Consider the following 16,778-nt stretch of genomic DNA (forward strand, 5'->3'; position numbering starts at 1 on the left):
GAACATTTTTTTTTTCATTTTCACAACTAATTCTATATGTAGGTATGAAATACTGTAGTAATATTAGTAAAGATTATTTGTGACTGAAGCAAACCTATCATTTTATTATGATGATTTGGGAATAGACACAAATCTACAGCTTCATGAAGACATTATATTACCTTACCACTGAAGTCAGTTAATAAATGGCTTTGGAAACTTTTGAATAAGGATAAAGAAACTGAGAGCAGCATTACTGTTTCATCTATGATGAAGGAGTGGCCAGCTCAGTTTCTGTGATGAAAGGAGCAATTCTGTGGCAAAGCTTTGCAAAATGTGTTTTATGTTGGGGCAGGATGGGGGCGGCTTCCAACAAAATATTAAAATACAATAGTCTGTTGAACATTAAAAGCTTCCCTAAAAAGGGCTGCCTTCGGATGTCTTCTAAAAAGTCTGTTGGTGACATCTGGTGGGAGGGCATTCCACAGGGCGGGTGCCACTACCGAGAAGGCCCTCTGCCTGGTCCCCTGTAACTTGGCTTCTTGCAGAGGGGGAACGGCCAGAAGGCCCTCGGTGCTGGACCTCAGTGTCTGGGCAGATCGATGGGGGTGGAGATGCTCCTTCAGGTATACTGGACCGAGGCCGTTTAGACCTCTGGAGGAAAACATAGCGGCAAGTAACTCATTACAGAAAGCACTTAAGCTGTCTGTATGAAAGGAAGGAAACTTAAACAAGGTGAAGCAAATCATTTGGTTACTGACAGAAATGTAGGGAACTTTGTTTTCAGTTAACTTTTATTTTAAGTCTAATGTGATTTCAAGAAGATGATAGCAAGTTCCAGTTGTTATTTATAATGAAATCCTGAGTTCACATAGAATAGGCTTAGCAGTGGTTGTTACCTATGCTAGATAATCAGAATCTTCATGTTCAAAGGCTGTATACCTCTGAATCCCAGTCACTGGGGGACAAATAGAGGACAGACCACCACTTTCATGCCCAACTTAATGAGTTTCCCAGTGCCACCTGGTGGTTGCTGTTGGAAATAGAGGGCTAGAGAAAGTGGACCATTTGGTTTGGTTTAGTAAGGCAGTTCTTACGCTGAGTTCCAAAAGTTCAGAACAGAGATATCCAACACAGCAGGATGCCAAAGAATATGAAGGGGAAAGGAATAGGAGCTGTTTAGGATCAGAAAGCTTTTAAACCATACACTATGTGTAATAATTGGTTGTGTCATTAAGAAGACTGCGTAAAAGTAGACATGGAATTCATTTAATTCCCCACCCCATCCCAAAAAGGATTTTGAATGTGTGAATTTTAAAAGACTAGATTATGGAATTAAAAAGGGGAAAGGGATTTAAATTATCAGAATTTCTAATAATTGACAATATGGCCATGTAATCAGCTGGAATCAGGGAGGAGGATGGTGGACAGTAGTATACACCCCATAGTTTGGAAGGGATGAAGCAAGGGAATACTTTTTTTTTTAAATAAAAGCAAAACATACCATTGGTTGGGTGTCGAGCAAATGAGATAGAAAACCTTTTAACAGCAGAACCACGTGTGGTGTCTGAGAAAGAGAAAAACAGGTACCTGAAATTCAAAACAGCTACCAAAAGAGGGATAATTCAAGAAAGGACAGAAGAGGGGGAAACAATGAAGAGTAGGTTAGAACTGAGTGGCATGCAGAGGGGATTGGGAGAGGTGCAAAGGCCAAAACAGGTTTAAAAGCAGGTAAAACTTTGCTGGTTGTTACTACTAGAGGTTTAATGGAGTGTATGGAAGACAAATACGGGTGAGCTTGTGATTTTGGCATACAGACATACATGGTTAGAATTGAATATCATGGATGTGACAGTAGGAGAAAGCTGAATGTTTCTTACCCTCAAGAAAGTTAACAAACATTGTAAAATGGTGGAAATCTGGTGCTGACATGTCTATTCTGCTTGTTACTCTGAAGCCCCAAGCCAAACACTTTCGGGATAATTTTAAAAATAATTTAACAAACGTACCTCTTTTTAGGACTTTACAAATATCAATGAATCTCCTTTGATTTCTCTAGTTCTCAATAAATGGTTTTTGTTCCATTTCAGGAAAAAATTACCAAATTAAATGGTTTTAAACATAGGTTGAACATAAACTTTTTTTTAAGTTGGTTTGTTACGGAAGGGAAAAAGCCCTCCTTCCATCGGTGTGCCATTAAACACAATTAATCTCTGAGAAATAAAGGGACACTACAACCCTCTACAAATTAATATTAGTGATCGGTATTATAGGCTTCTACTCTGTAAACAGGCCTAGGACTTTCTTTCAAGGTTTAATGTGTGCATATGAGTGGGTGGGTGTAAGTGCATGTGCGAAGGTGTGCACATACCATCTATGCAGCCAGAAGAAGTCAGCTTTTTACGATGAATACGAGCATAATCCTGTAGGTTAGGTGCACTTGAAGAACCCCCGAGCACCGAAGTGCTAAACAGGCTCGCACAGTGAGACCCTGATGGGAGTTAGAGAAAATACATACAGCAACCAGGTGTTCTTCTGTTCACATCGGGGATGCATGCAGCATGCAAGCATATCGCTCTTACCACATAAGAGGCTGCCTCTGGCATTGCCTTGAACAGGTTCACAATATGCTTATAAAGTCAGTGGTACTTTCAGGATGTAACTACCACAAATTACTGTGCTTCTACCTATCACAATCCCCTTGCTAATTATATACAAAGAGAAGGCTGAACTCTAATGAAGGGAACTTCCTTTTGTTTTCTGTTGTTAGATTTCATAAAGAAAAGAAAACCTGCCTGATAGGCCAATGTAAAACAAAAAGGGATGGTTGAGGAAGAAACACAAGAATGAATATTTGCAGTTTATAACTGAATCTGTTAAAATGAGCACTGAACTCTGCAAAAGACAGAGATCAGCATATTTTCATGTGGCAATTCCACTTAAATTCATGGGATGTGATCAAGTTTTCTTGCACGCGTTCCACTTGTGGCTTGTGGAGACATATCCCATTAAATGTGTTGAGTTTCTCAATGTATTTTTAAAAGTTAATGGCTGATCTAAAAACAAAAAAACCCTGATGTACTGACTTTTGCTGTCTCATATTAAAAACCTTGTTTATAAAGAATAATTCTCTATGTACTACAATATTGGTACCCTTCTCCCATAATATTTTAATTTACATTTAAAAACCTAAGAAAGGGGCTACTTTGGCTGTAATATATTTTGGACAATCCCTTACCAATATAATTCATCTCAATGGCACTTGCTCAGGAGAGGTTTCTCCTATCCTTGCCCTTTGAAACCTGATCTATTTGCTTTCTAATCATGAACCACTGATTCAAAATTTCTGTTATTACCACTGACAACCAAACGGTGAGGAAAACATTAGTAGCACATCTGATGAAACACATCAATATAAATATCTAATCTGTGGAGAAGCTTTGGAACTTAAGAAATACCTGCATTTAGATCAGTTTTCATCAACATGTACTGTATTGGCCTGAATATAAGCCTCATTTTTTGCCCAAATTCCAAACGTGAAAAGTTAAAGCGCGGCTCATATTCGTGACCTTACGATATGCAGGCAGGAGCGTGGCAAAGTGGCATCCGTCCTGTGCATAGTCCCCCGTCCTCTCCCCAAAGGCCAGGAAGGGAAAGTGTGAGGAAGGGGAAAGGTCGCTAGCAACGGACACCCCCCCCCCCTTTGCAGCCAGGTTCAGCGAGGAATGGAGCAGCTTATATTCAGCTTTTTCGTTTCTTTTCCCTCTCCAATTTTAAAGGTGCGGCTTATATTTGGGTGCAGCTTATATTCGGGTCAACACAGTATATTTACGTGGAATATCACAGAGAACAGGATTGTGCAATTATTGAAGAACATTAGAAAAATTAAACTCCAGTAATCAAGAGCATCTGATGTATGCATTTTGCTAGGTAAGATTTTGAAACGCGAAGAAACAAAAAAAAGATTGTGTATATAGAAAGAATATAGAGTTTAGTAGACAACTGGAGAATTTTTTATCTTAGACTGCATTTAATGCTGTGTTTGTTTTGTTTGAAGTGCTATGAAAGTGTTACCCAAAATATTAAAACATTTGCAGAGCAAAAAAGTACCGGTAGTATACACTACCAAATGTAGTATAATACACTACAGTACAATGAAAATAGTATTCATTCTACAGTACTAAAATGCTGCTGAAATAGAAATCTGATGCTTGCTGTAATAAAGCAGTTACAATAGCCAAGCCTGTATTCTGAAAGCTGTAGTTGATGGAATTTGGGGTAGTGCAAAGAACATTACTCTTGTGTTGTTCTTAAATGTATATGGAAAACAAAAAATGAGAAAAATAAAGGTTTTTGATTACCAGGAGAATCTCTTCAACTGTTCCCATCTGACTAAGGAGCAAGCCCTCAAAAGCCTAGAGATGAATCCTCTTAAAATGGTCTCTATTAACTTGTCAAAACAACAATATGGTTTGGGTTCAAGTGAAAAATTCATGCCAACAATGACAACTGATATTCCATATTCAATGAACAAATGACTTATTTGTATTAAAATATTCAAGATACATTATCCAAACAACGGAGTTAACTTTTAAAATATCTACAAGCTTGAATACTGAAAACTAAGTAGGTCTACTTTAAAGGAGCAGGACTTTAGGAAATATATACGCACCTATACCGCTTGCCTTTTGCTCCACAATAGTTCTTGGTGGTCGGAAATAACTGCTGGTTTCTGTTGGGACCTAGACATGGGAAATGGATAAGTAAGAACAAAAACAGACTAGTGGGATTGTAGAATCCATTAAGCTTGAAACAGCAGCCTGTTCATGACAGACAAGTATTAATAAGCCATATGATGCATTAGTAGAGATACCAAAACAATATGGAAGGTCATGCAATATTGCTGAAGGGAATCCAGTTCACTCATGAGATCCTTGCAATGAAGTGGTGCAAGCAGGCATTCATGATGACAAAAACAGGACAGACACCAAGAAAGATATGAAAACACAGACAACTGTGTCATTTTAGTTTACCAAATGAACACTCCTAAACTGCGCCTGTATTGGAAGGGAGAGGGAGGGGGGAAAAGGAAACATAGACAGGCTGATGAGGTCACCTTACAGTCACTGATCCATGCACAGGCTCTTATCAGGGTAAACGTCTGATGTTCACAACCTTTAACCTAAAACTCTTTTTTTCTATATCCAAGCAATTTTTAGTTTCAATAGGACATCAAAATAACATTCTTTTGAGGGGGGGAGGGTTTCCGGTAACAGGGCACCATCCATTGTTTAGTACAACCATTTGTAAGTATGTTGTTTTATACCCAACATTAGTCCTATTCAGAACAGACCCACTGAAATGAACAGATATGACTAATTTGGTTTCATTAATTTCAATGGGTCTACTTTGGGTATATCTGAGTTGGACAAAAACTGTACACTATTCTATTTTACTGTTCAGTATATGTACTATTTTACTTAATTCCCCCAATATGTCAAATTTCACAATGTTATACATTACAATGGATGAAGAACTGTCTTCAAAACAAAGAGAGAGAGAGAAAGGACATCTCCAGTTCACAAGTAGAGAAAATAATTATTAGTACTAACAATTTTTTTCTGGAACAGTTAATAGGCCGTTGGAAAGACAATCTATGCTAATCCCAACTGTGGAATACCAATATTGGACCCCAATCCAATTACTTCAAATCACATTTTGTTTCATTCATTAGCTAATCATTTTAATGCACCTGCCACCAAATTACTCAATGCTGTTTTTGTTTTGCGTTGTAAGTAAAAAAAGAAAAGTCTTAAAGGACAACTAAGCCAAAGCTGATGTCTATTTCATGAGGAACTAACTATTTCCATCTCTACAGTGCTGAAAAGAAACCAACTGAAAACCAAACAATCAACTACATTCAGTGAAACTTGTGTAGGAAAAAAAAAACATGCACTTGCTTTTTTCCCCCCGGAAGCATTCTTGGAAGTAACTAGTTTTTTTTAATCACATTTTAATGACAGGTGAAATAATTTTCTTTGAATAAAATCCAGAACAAGGGATTAGGTGTCCTTAAAGACAGCTGTTTTCTGCTTGGAATGCATAGTAATGTTTAATGAAGTAAAGTTTAAAAACCTGTTGCCATGAGCCAAAAATACTGGATGTGAAAGCCAATGATTTAGGGGAGACAGGGGAAGAAGTGATTTGTTCCCCTGATCTGCGTCTTCGACGCCCAGTACCCACACCACTGGTGTAATGCAGCCAGGTACCAATACACTCTGGGCTAGACACACTCAGGGGGCTCTCTTCCTGGAAGTGAGAAAGGGGGCAAAAAAACAGCAAAGCATGCAACGTTAGAGTCATAGCCAAATGATAAGAAAATGAAATACAGTTTTGTCTGCACCCTTTGCTAAATAACTTTAACAGCATTATACAGTAATGAGACGTGTTTCCTATAATAAAATCACACAATACAAACAACTGGAATTCCTCAGCTACTATTTTCACCAAAGACACTTAAACAGTACTAATGACAAGGAAACTGAATATGTACATATTTTTAAAATGTCACCATTAATTATGTTCCTCTCGCTAAGCATAGCAAATTCTCTGTCTGTGCTGCGTTCACTATTAATAAAGCACATATTTCACAAAAACATGTAACTGGCCTCTGATGACACTAACAATATTTTCTTAATTTTAGTGTCTCAGTTTTTCCCCTAACAAAACACACCAGTAAAATTTAATCTTCATTCTGTATCCACATGCCACATCTATCCTCTGCATAAACATTATACATCCTGCCTAAGCTCCAGGACCAACTCTAAGAACTAAACCAAACACCAGTGACAGGCTGGCACACCAACAATGCTGTTATAATTTAGGTCTAGATCAAGACATTCACAAGAAACAGAGTCAGGACCACACTGAAAGAACATAACAGATACATTTATGTTCAATATATATTTAGGGAGCCTTGATCTTCAAGGTTAAGTTGTTTGATTTTTGTTCACTTTCTCCAAATAGAAGAGAATCAGCTTCACGTTGCTTTACACACCATTAAAAAAAAAATCTTTTTAAAATGGTATTTTATTGAAGTGGGAAAGAATTCTAAATTCAGCTAAAAAGAATCTCTCCATGTTCCTATCAATGAATACACAGAATGCCCCAAGAAGAAAGAAAAATATAATGTAAAAATGAAGCCATGATTTCCAAATCTTTCTATATTAAAAGTTTCAGGCTAGTAAAGTCAGCAAAATAAAAACAGTGTTTATTGACAGGGAAAAGCAGAATTTACAACTATGTGTGAAAAATTACAAAGGATATGTAGTATACTGCTCAACATTAATGTTTGCCTGCTGGAAAACCCCACAGCATTTATTAGGATATTCCTGTATCATCACATAAAAAACCTGGAACATCATAATAATTAAACTATTTTTGGATCCCTAAGAAATATATATATAATATCTCTCTGATAAAGACCGCCATGATCAGTAACAAACGCATGTGCCCACATTGGGGAGAGAGTGGGCTGGATGGGAGGGGTGGGGAGGGAAAAGAACTTGGTTTAAACAGGCTACAAACTTTATTCACTACAGGTTTGATGAATTGGAAACACAAGGGTAGAACTAAGAAGTCAAGTGACCTGCCTGCTGTTAGAAGAGTCCAGGCTGCCTGCTGAAAAGTGGGATGGTCAAAAGGTGGCTGGATCGTCTGTAGCCTTGAGCAACCACTTACCAGAGTGCAGGTATGATGGCAGTGACTGGTAGTGAGCTGATGCACAATTTATGAAGGCATCTCTTAATACAATTAGGCTAAGATCCAAATAACAGCATAAATAATTCTGCACACACACAGAGGCTTAGTACTTGAAATTTTAGATGTTGGGTCCTGAACAACACATGGCACTTATGAAACGGAGAGGAGTTTTTGAAAAACTGAAATACAACATGGGATCTTTGCTTCAGAGGGAAAAGGTAAATAAAATAAAATAAAAATAAAAATCCCATAGGATATATACAAGATCTTGGATACAAAATGAGTTTTTTTAGCCTTCATATTTATAACAGCTCAAGACAGCCAAATAATAGTATAGAATTCAATCAATAATATCAAATGGCCAAATTATTTGGAATTATTCATTTTGTAGCATGTAAGTCTGGAGATAGTACAACCCACTTCCCATAAGTCTTTGCTCCTGACTTGTCAAGGGACAAGGGCTGTTACACAAACTAGTGCCCACATGACACCAAAAATAAATTGTAACATATACAGCATTCACATATCACAGTATATAGCAGTTGATGGTTTATCATGAATGTGCAGAATGCTCCTTCCCTCTAGCTAGTGAGAGCAGCAAACCACACTCCCTGGTTTAGCATTCCATCCAAAATAGGAATATGGTTTGTTTTTGACTTAATGTCATGATTTGTTTGGAATAGAACAAACCATGATTCCTAGGTTCAGATGCAACACTAAACCAGGGATTGTGGTTTATTGCTCCTGCTGGCTGTACAAGAAAAGCAAAAGTGGAGTGATCTCTGCATTCATGGTAAACCATCAGTTACGGTTTACTGTGTTGTGTGAACTGGGCCATACTGTTTCTTGCAATTTTATTCTGTTACTGAAAAATGATTGGTAAAAAGAGAAACTCTCCCCTCACCTACTTCACTATTCTGAAGTAGCCCTCGTAAATATGACAGACCTCTGCATCAACCTTGATTCAGAATATTTAAGATTTTGGGACAGAAGACATCTCTTTCATATTGATAAGATAATGTCTTATCTTTCAGGGTACACTACAACAATCAGTTATATTAGGAAATATATATATTGGGATGAACCATAACATTCTTGCAAAGGGCAAAAAATGTCTTTAACTATTTATTGTAGAATAATACATTTTGTAAGATTGTGTATGCAAGCAATGTAGATTAGTCAGCCTGAAGACTAACTTAGACCTTGTTAAGTGATCCAAACTCCTCTGAATAGTGGTATCTTTCGGTTATTAATTTATGGAAGTGTCTGAAGCAATGTTAAAGTCCTAAGAGAACTACAGCTATGTATTTGCCATGCATTAAAAAAGAGAAAAAGAAATGTGAAAATCTCTCTAAAACAGGAGCCTGTTTCTATAGTAGTTAAGCATGGGAACAGCAAACTTACTTCTGATGAACCAATTTTCCTGGGTCTTGGAAGAGGCGACTTTCTGTGTATATGAATTGGATCTGACACCAATGGCTTGAAGATCATTACGGATCGATCCGTTTCATCCCTTCTACAAGCATGTGATTCCTCATCACTTTCATTTTTCTGGGAGTTTTTCCTTGAGCCATCATTCTGGAAGAAAATGGATGTTTCATGTGACACAAAACATTCGGCAGGTGGAAAACATAATTCCTTCAAATATTAAGGATTATGGCCCTTGGATACCAATAGCAACAAACCATGTACCACATGTGTTTGGATAAAGCAGCTTCCTATGGAGCTATGGAAATGTACACCAAAGCACATTTGGTCAGGCCCTAGCAACTGTCTCCAACTCTGAAGACAATGATTTGTCCATTTTCTTAGTATCTGGCAGGGCAATCCATACCCCAACAAGGGAGCTGTTCACGCCATCTGGGGCAGAAGACAGTGGACAGGCAAAAGTCTGCTCTTGCCTACCTCTGTCTGGAGCTGGCATCGTGATCAGACCCAGATTGAGCCCAATGCCACCAAGTGGGACCAGCTACGGATTGAGCAGATCACAGGCTGGCCAGGTCCCTCCAAGCAGCACCCTGTTTTGGTGCTTTCTTGCAGACAACTGCTGATGGGAAGGCCTTTTGTTGGGTGAAACTGGGGGCTCCGTGGCAGGCAGAAGCCAATGGAGCTGTTCTTGGCTGGGTGGAAGAAGACCTTATTCCCAACATTTCCTTCACCCATGTAAGGGCTTTTCTGAACATGGGTCTGGGTGTGAGGTGGGGTGCTCAAGTATGCTCTGTGTGTGATTGAGAGAAAGATGTAGGTATGTATGGTGTGTGCACACGTGCACGATAGAGTTAGAGGGAGGTATTTGTGTGTGTGACTGTGTACACATGGCATGTGTCTGCGAGAGAAATACAAGTATGTCCTTGGTCTGCATGTGTGTGGTGTATGCAATGTGAGGGAGAGGGGGGAGAGAGTGTGATATGGCCACCTTGTACATTTTTCCTGGTAGTGGGGAATGCTTCTTGTTCAAGACAGCGACAGCATTGTTTTGTGGAGGTGACACTGTGTAACTTCCACAACATAATGTTGTCCAGGGTAGCAGCAATGACAGTACACCCTCTAATTTTGTGACATGCCACATCCCCAAGGCAGCCATGTTGTGACTGATGGCCACAGCTTTTCCTCAAAATTCAAAATGCACTATTTTCTACAAATAAGTGGGAAAGGTACAACAACACAAGCTGTGTTATGTCATGGTACAATATTAAGCATTCAACTACAGTGGTACCTCAGGTTACATACGCTTCAGCCTTACAGACTCCGCTAACCCAGAAATAGTGCTTCAGGTCAAGAACTTTGCTTCAGGATGAGAACAGAAATCGTGCTCTGGCGGCGCAGCGGCAGCAGGAGGCCCCATTAGCCAAAGTGGTGCTTCAGGTTAAGAACAGTTTCAGGTTAAGTATGGACCTCCAGAACGAATTAAGTACTTAACCTGAGGTACCACTGTATTGTGAAAAGTCCTGCTCAAATTTCATGTATGTAAGAAACATTTTAAAGAGTGTTTACCTCCCGTGAAGCAGGTCTGTATCCGAAGCCTGATGGTAAATTTTTATCTTCTTCACAGCCTTTAGCTCCTGGACTGAAGTGCAATTCCACATGGAAACGCTCCTCTGATGAAAGCTCCTAAAGAAAATGGACAAGGAGTTAAACCATGTTTCCAAGTATATAATACTGGTTTGCCTATGCGCTTAGCATTTATTTACCTTGTTTGGATCCTCATACAGCATGATCACAATCTGAGTCATGTAATTGAGTTCACTGACAGCATTTAGATAATCCATAGCTCGTTTCCACTGTTCGTCTTTGGATGGCTTAGATCAAAAGAAATTCACATGTTTAGTACTGTAAGCGTATGGGTGACAATTTCTTTTTAATCTCTACATTCTGTTAACTTCTAATTGTTAGCTTCTAACTCAAGGGCTGCAATTTGAAACACCAAGGAGTAAGTACATTAAGCACAACTGACTTACTTCTAAGCAAGCCAAATAGGATTGTACGGCGCTATAATAAAATGCATTCTTATACAGGCCAATGTTACATCACTTTTACATCCTTTCCCAAAACCTATCACAATTTAAATATTATTATTATTTGTAAAGCAAAACTGAAATACAAAGCATTTTCATAACCGTACAGGCAAAAATACTTCAAAGACCATATAATTTAAAAATGATAACAATGGGTTGGGGAAGGGGAAAATAACAAGTGGTGATGATGGAAAAGTGCAGTACACATGCTGTGCATGTGGTTACAGGCAAGAAGGAGGATTGCAGAGTTTAGGTTTACCGGCATGCCCACAACTGAAATTCTGTCATTTCTATAGCAATTTAGCAGCAACCCCTTCTACAAATAGCTTGCGCCTCTCTTCATAATGATCAATTTGCAGAACATCAGTCAGAGAAATGTGCTAGACTGTGTCTGAGAATATCATATAGATTTTAAAAGGTCAAGTGGCAGATATTTCAAAACATGGAACAGATAAAATAACTCACAGTAGCCTTTTCCACATGTTTCAGAACAAAGCAAAGTCAATGAAAGGTAACAGAACTATTTCTGCCTATGGAGAAAAACCCCAACTACACTTAGTAGTATAAAGTTTGCATTATTCAAAATGTTTTTAGGACATGGCTCTCCAAATCCACCCAGAGCTCTCCCAGTAGATTTTCTGTAAAGAAAAGTTTATTCCCATGGGAGTGGCATTTTGCGTTGCCACATAATACTTCTACCTAAATAAGAATAATAAAGTACACTGCACATTTCCAAAAGTGATGAGCATACAAAACTCAACTAAAACAACCAGAAGAGGATATCACTTACATCACATAAAGAACCGAAGCGAAGAGTTGATAGTAAGGAATGGACATGGCTCTCACTGGTGAAGTATAGCCTAGTTCGGACATGACGTTCAGGAGACATAACCCCACTGGAATACCTAAGAGCAAAATAATCTGAGACAGTAAACAAGTATTATACAGGCTCATGAATACCTGTAGAGAAAGCAAGAGAGCTTAAAGTGCATTTCCCCATAATTAAAATTTCTAAAGATCAAAAAAATCCAGAATAATTTCCCAAACTCTCTTAAATTGGTGAAAGAGTATCTGTGTAATGACCATGCAGTGAACAAATTTCATATTTCCCCCCAATTATTTTTCCCTTTCTGTTTCATAAGATCACCCCCCCCCCCCGGAAAAATATATATCTTGTCTTTCTTACTATAATAGTCTTTTTTTAAGGACTATTATAAAGACTACATTTTTTTATGTTAATGCTGCAGTTGGAGTGGCTGGGAGTATTATGAAGACTCTTTATCTTACAAAAATATGGTGGTGGTTACTGCAGTTTAATGGCAGGCAGGCAGGCAGGCAGGCAGGCAAGCAGCATGGGTGGTGGCTGGCCAAGACATGCCCTGAAGGAACAGTGAGGATGGGGAAAAGGGCAGTTCCCCAGCAGCAGTCTTGTTCTGCTGCTGCTTCTGTTTTGGCCTCAGCAGCATTGGAGGCTGATGAGAAAGCAGCAGCAGCATAACAGGACAGTTGGTGGGTTCTGCCCTGGCAGGCAAGCAGCCTTGGGGGCGAGGAGGCAGCAAGAAAGTACCACTCCCAAGTTTTCCAAGCAAAAAGGAACTTACAAAGGGTGGAGCTTGTTAACTGTATCATCATCTTGAGTTCTTTGAAGATCGGACCGGATTTTCCTCAGTAGTGGATTGCAGTACCCTTTAGCTATTTCTATTTTCTCAGCTGCAGTAATACCATATTCCTGAATGAGAAGAGCATAATTAAAAATAAGCTACAATGTGCACTGAATATATGCATGGCATGCTACAATATTTTGCTATAGGGCCCCATTTGTTCTTTCTATTTCAGATTCCATTTGTGCAGAAGCACAAAACATCACTAGGAAAAATCCTAAGGGGTGGGGAGACACTCAAAAGAACCCACGGAGAACTGAGTATATCTAGTGCCCACACAATACTGACTGTTGAAAGGGAGGGGGCTAAAACCAAGATGGGAGGGGAATGGAATACAGTGGTCACAACTCTGTTTGCTTGCAAACTTCCATTCCTCGTGATCTGATGTCAAATTCTAGATCATGTGTCTCAATAGGTTTTTAATGTCTTGCATCGATTGGTTGCAGGAACCTACTTGTCACTCGCTTATTATGGCTTGGGAGTTAATTGCACTTTGGCTCCATTAAAATAAATGGTGTAAGTTAGTCATTGATTAGGTCCTACTAATTTCAATAGGAGCTAAGCAATGACTAACCTGCCCCATTTATTCTATTAGGACCAAAGTGAAAGTAACTTAAGCTGTAATCTTTGCCTGCTTAACCAGGGAGTAAGTCTCATTGTACTCAATGGGAATTACTTTTGAGTAGACATGTACAGGATTGCATTGGATTTAGCCAATATATATAAAATATATGTCTATGTAATTATTAGATTACATATCCTCTAGATATTTCCTTATTTAATTTAATAAGGAGCAGAAACAAACAATATTTCTTTCAATTCATTTATAAAAACTGGTTAGTGGACCACAAATTGTTTGGAAATAGTTAAGCTATGGATTGCCATGATGATTAGCAAGTATAACCAGTATGAAACATCTAGTTGTTGCAGAATACTATTTAAGAGTAGTTGCAAGGTACATACCTGTGGTATAACAATGTCAGCTAACGCCTTTGACAGTCTATATAGTTCCATTGTGTTTTCTAGTTTTAAAGAGACATTATGCTGGACATCATACTTAATACAGTCATAGATATCTGGAATTTTACTGATGTCATATCTTCCATTCTTTGTTTTAAAGTCCTTTTCAAGCTTGGACCATCTACGCAACATTAGCTCCAGTGTTTCACTGTGGTAAAGCTGAATATCTAGGTAGACAATTATTAGCGAAGAATAATCAAATCAGGTAACTTGAAGTAAAATCAAATGAAACATTAAGAAAAATTATGATCTAGTATATTCTAGTTAGAATTATCTCATGTATATTTGCTTTCACATCAAATATACCCTTTTTCAGATTAAAGAATGCCATCCACCTACATGACAAAAGTCATGAGCTAAACAAGCTCTAGCAAAGGTCTGCACAGTTCATATTGTTCTGATGGTTAGCTTTATTAAAGAAGGATAGATTGATACATTGGCCACAGAAAGAACATTTTTTTCAATTTTAGTTGTTTTCTTCTAAAACTATTTTTGTTAAATTCATTTCCTCCCCCTGCACCCCAGTGCAAACTCTCTCTGCACCATGGGTTTTCTCCAATCTAGTTAACTCTGCCCTTCCTTTTTTGTCTTCATCTCATAGCATATACTGTCTTCTCTCTTCACCCATATTTCTCAACTGGCCCTTTTTATCATTGCATACCATACCACCCACTCTTCTTTTGGGTCACCATAAATCTCTTGGCACCCTATCTTTTCTTCACTAATAACTCACTATTAATATATATTTTAGTAGCTAAATTTCACTGACAGCAATACTGTCTACTCAAAATTCTTAAAACTGCCTAAGCCTTCATGGCTAGCATCAACATTACAGTCTGCTTAAAATAATTGTTTACCTGCAGACTTAGGATCTTCCATCCGTCTTCTGATCTGAGATGTCAAACTCTGAATCAAGGAATATACCTTATCACATGTCTTAACGGGGTTTTTAATGACTTGCATTGATTTTATCAGAGAAACACTGCCGGATGGTGTGAGCTGAATATCAAATAAAAAGGGAATTCATTAGTTCTATTCATTTTTATTTTTGTTTGAAGGATAATAGGATACTATAACCTTAAAACAGGTAATCTTAAGAATCATAATTTGATTTTCAATAAATGATCGCTTTCGGGGTTTTTGTTTGTTTTTTACAATCAAGTGGTGGATAAATGTTATAAAACAAAGAAATTAAGTCCCAATGAAGTAAATGGTGCTTGTGGCACTAAAAAAGACGTTTGTCTTATCTGAAGCATAGATTTGGTGGGTTAGGAAGCGTTCCCTGGGTTGGGTAATCATCATGAGCTATGACGAAGGTAGGACAGCAGAATTGTGGGGAGTGGAGGAAAAAACACACAGCGACAACAGAATAGTGAAAGAATAAGAAGTAAAAACACTTAACTGACAAGGAATAGAGAGAGCCAGAAGACCGAACTGCTTTCGCCAAGGCTAGAAAAAGAACCTGAGGAGAATCACTCCACTTTCTGCAGTTCTGCTCTCTTGCCTTTGTCATAGCTCATGATCATTACCCAGCCCAGTAAATCCTTCTTTAATGCACCAAAATTACTTTTTACACAGTGGGTGGTATTCAACCAAGTTTTACTCTGAGCTGATCCATTGAAATAAATCAAGATGACTAAGTTTCACCCATTAATTTCAATAGGTCTATTTTAATAAAACTTACTTGAATACTACTTAATACATCTAAGACTGCTCAAACCAAGGTGCCTCTGCACTAGACATTTAGTGTGGATTTGCCATGCTTCACTCACCCACTTTCTCCAGGGCATCCACATGATGCCATCATCCAACCATTCTCATGCCATATTTTCCCTGCGGTCTTGAAAGACCAACTTTTTAAGGAAGGACAGGAAGCATAGGGCTGTTTCCAGTTTTAGATGCCTTTAGTACTACTCTCCTGCCTTTTAAAGAGTGGGGCTTTGACATGGACAGCAACATACCAGAAAAATAATCATATCACTGCTCAGCACACATTCATTATAACAATTATATTAAGTGTCAGTTTATTGCTGCTTTTGTTATTTTAATTGATCTTTCAATTATCATCAAAATACTTTTCCAGTTATAATGTGTGTGTTTTCCCACTTCTCCTTGTGCTCCATTCAGGAGAGTTTCAGAAGATGGCTAGAAGAGAATCCACTGATTTTCAACATTTGCCCACATTCAGTATTTAGAGCACAGTACAGTACTTTGTTATCTTCTAACCTTTTCATAGTCTTCATCAGTAAAGTCTCTGTCTCTCTGGAGTATTTCATTAAGGCGTGCCTTCGCACGATGTTGGCAGCTGCTAAGAGAGTCACTGTCACTGTCGAGTAGCCCATTCATATTAGCACTTTTGACCATCTGGACAAGTATAGGAGTAAGCTCTCCCTCCAATGCCAGGAGTCCCTGGGTAAACAAAATAACTGAGTGATGAGGGGAAATGTGGCAAATAGTCTAAAGCACAAAAGTGAACATTGGTACTTAACGTGATAAGTTCTTTTTCTGTAGGGAGAAGGGGGGTCCCATGTGGGTTGTCACCACTCACCTCTCAAACTTTCAAGAGGGTACACCTGGTGTATCCCCTCACCAGTTCAATTTATCCTTAAGCAAGTAACTGTATACCTATAGGTACTAACTTTCTACCTATTGTTAATAGGTATTGCTTTTTAGTGCTTATTACACTATAGTCTACACCCAGGCAGGTAATACAAGAAAAACAATATGACTGTGGTGTCCACTTTTGATTAGAGAATATGGCTTGGAGCAGGGGTCATCAACCCAGTGCCCATGGGCACACCATGCCACCCATGAAGTCTTTCAGTGGTGCCCCTGAGGCCCT

At 38.5% G+C, this 16,778-nt stretch overlaps 1 protein-coding gene across 34 annotated transcripts in view; it reads right to left on the reverse strand.

The window, feature by feature from the left end:
- PPIP5K2 (diphosphoinositol pentakisphosphate kinase 2) overlaps nucleotides 1-16,778 on the reverse strand; it is a 52,636-nt gene that overhangs the window by 7,410 nt on the left and 28,448 nt on the right. For 7 of the 34 annotated variants that reach the window (XR_014516810.1, XR_014516811.1, XM_083464391.1 and 4 more), the window contains 13 exons: nucleotides 16,163-16,345; nucleotides 14,794-14,935; nucleotides 13,880-14,103; nucleotides 12,857-12,984; nucleotides 12,046-12,160; nucleotides 10,932-11,039; nucleotides 10,735-10,851; nucleotides 9,145-9,318; nucleotides 6,115-6,288; nucleotides 5,013-5,036; nucleotides 4,652-4,721; nucleotides 2,351-2,470; nucleotides 1,484-1,546 (listed from right to left, as the gene is read on the reverse strand). Coding sequence is in view for 28 of the 34 variants with exons in the window: in XM_083464391.1 (XP_083320517.1) it covers nucleotides 1,484-1,546; nucleotides 2,351-2,470; nucleotides 4,652-4,721; nucleotides 5,013-5,036; nucleotides 6,115-6,288; nucleotides 9,145-9,318; nucleotides 10,735-10,851; nucleotides 10,932-11,039; nucleotides 12,046-12,160; nucleotides 12,857-12,984; nucleotides 13,880-14,103; nucleotides 14,794-14,935; nucleotides 16,163-16,345 (1,642 nt within the window). In the remaining 6 variants the exon portion in view is untranslated. The remainder of the gene's footprint in view (nucleotides 1-1,483; nucleotides 1,547-2,350; nucleotides 2,471-4,651; nucleotides 4,722-5,012; nucleotides 5,037-6,114; nucleotides 6,289-9,144; nucleotides 9,319-10,734; nucleotides 10,852-10,931; nucleotides 11,040-12,045; nucleotides 12,161-12,856; nucleotides 12,985-13,879; nucleotides 14,104-14,793; nucleotides 14,936-16,162; nucleotides 16,346-16,778) is intronic. The other 27 variants (XM_083464404.1, XM_083464403.1, XM_083464408.1 and 24 more) reach the window with 13 other exon arrangements.

The sequence above is a fragment of the Podarcis liolepis genome, assembly GCF_965112155.1.
Source record: "Podarcis liolepis genome assembly, chromosome: 11".
Lineage (NCBI taxonomy): Eukaryota > Metazoa > Chordata > Lepidosauria > Squamata > Lacertidae > Podarcis > Podarcis liolepis.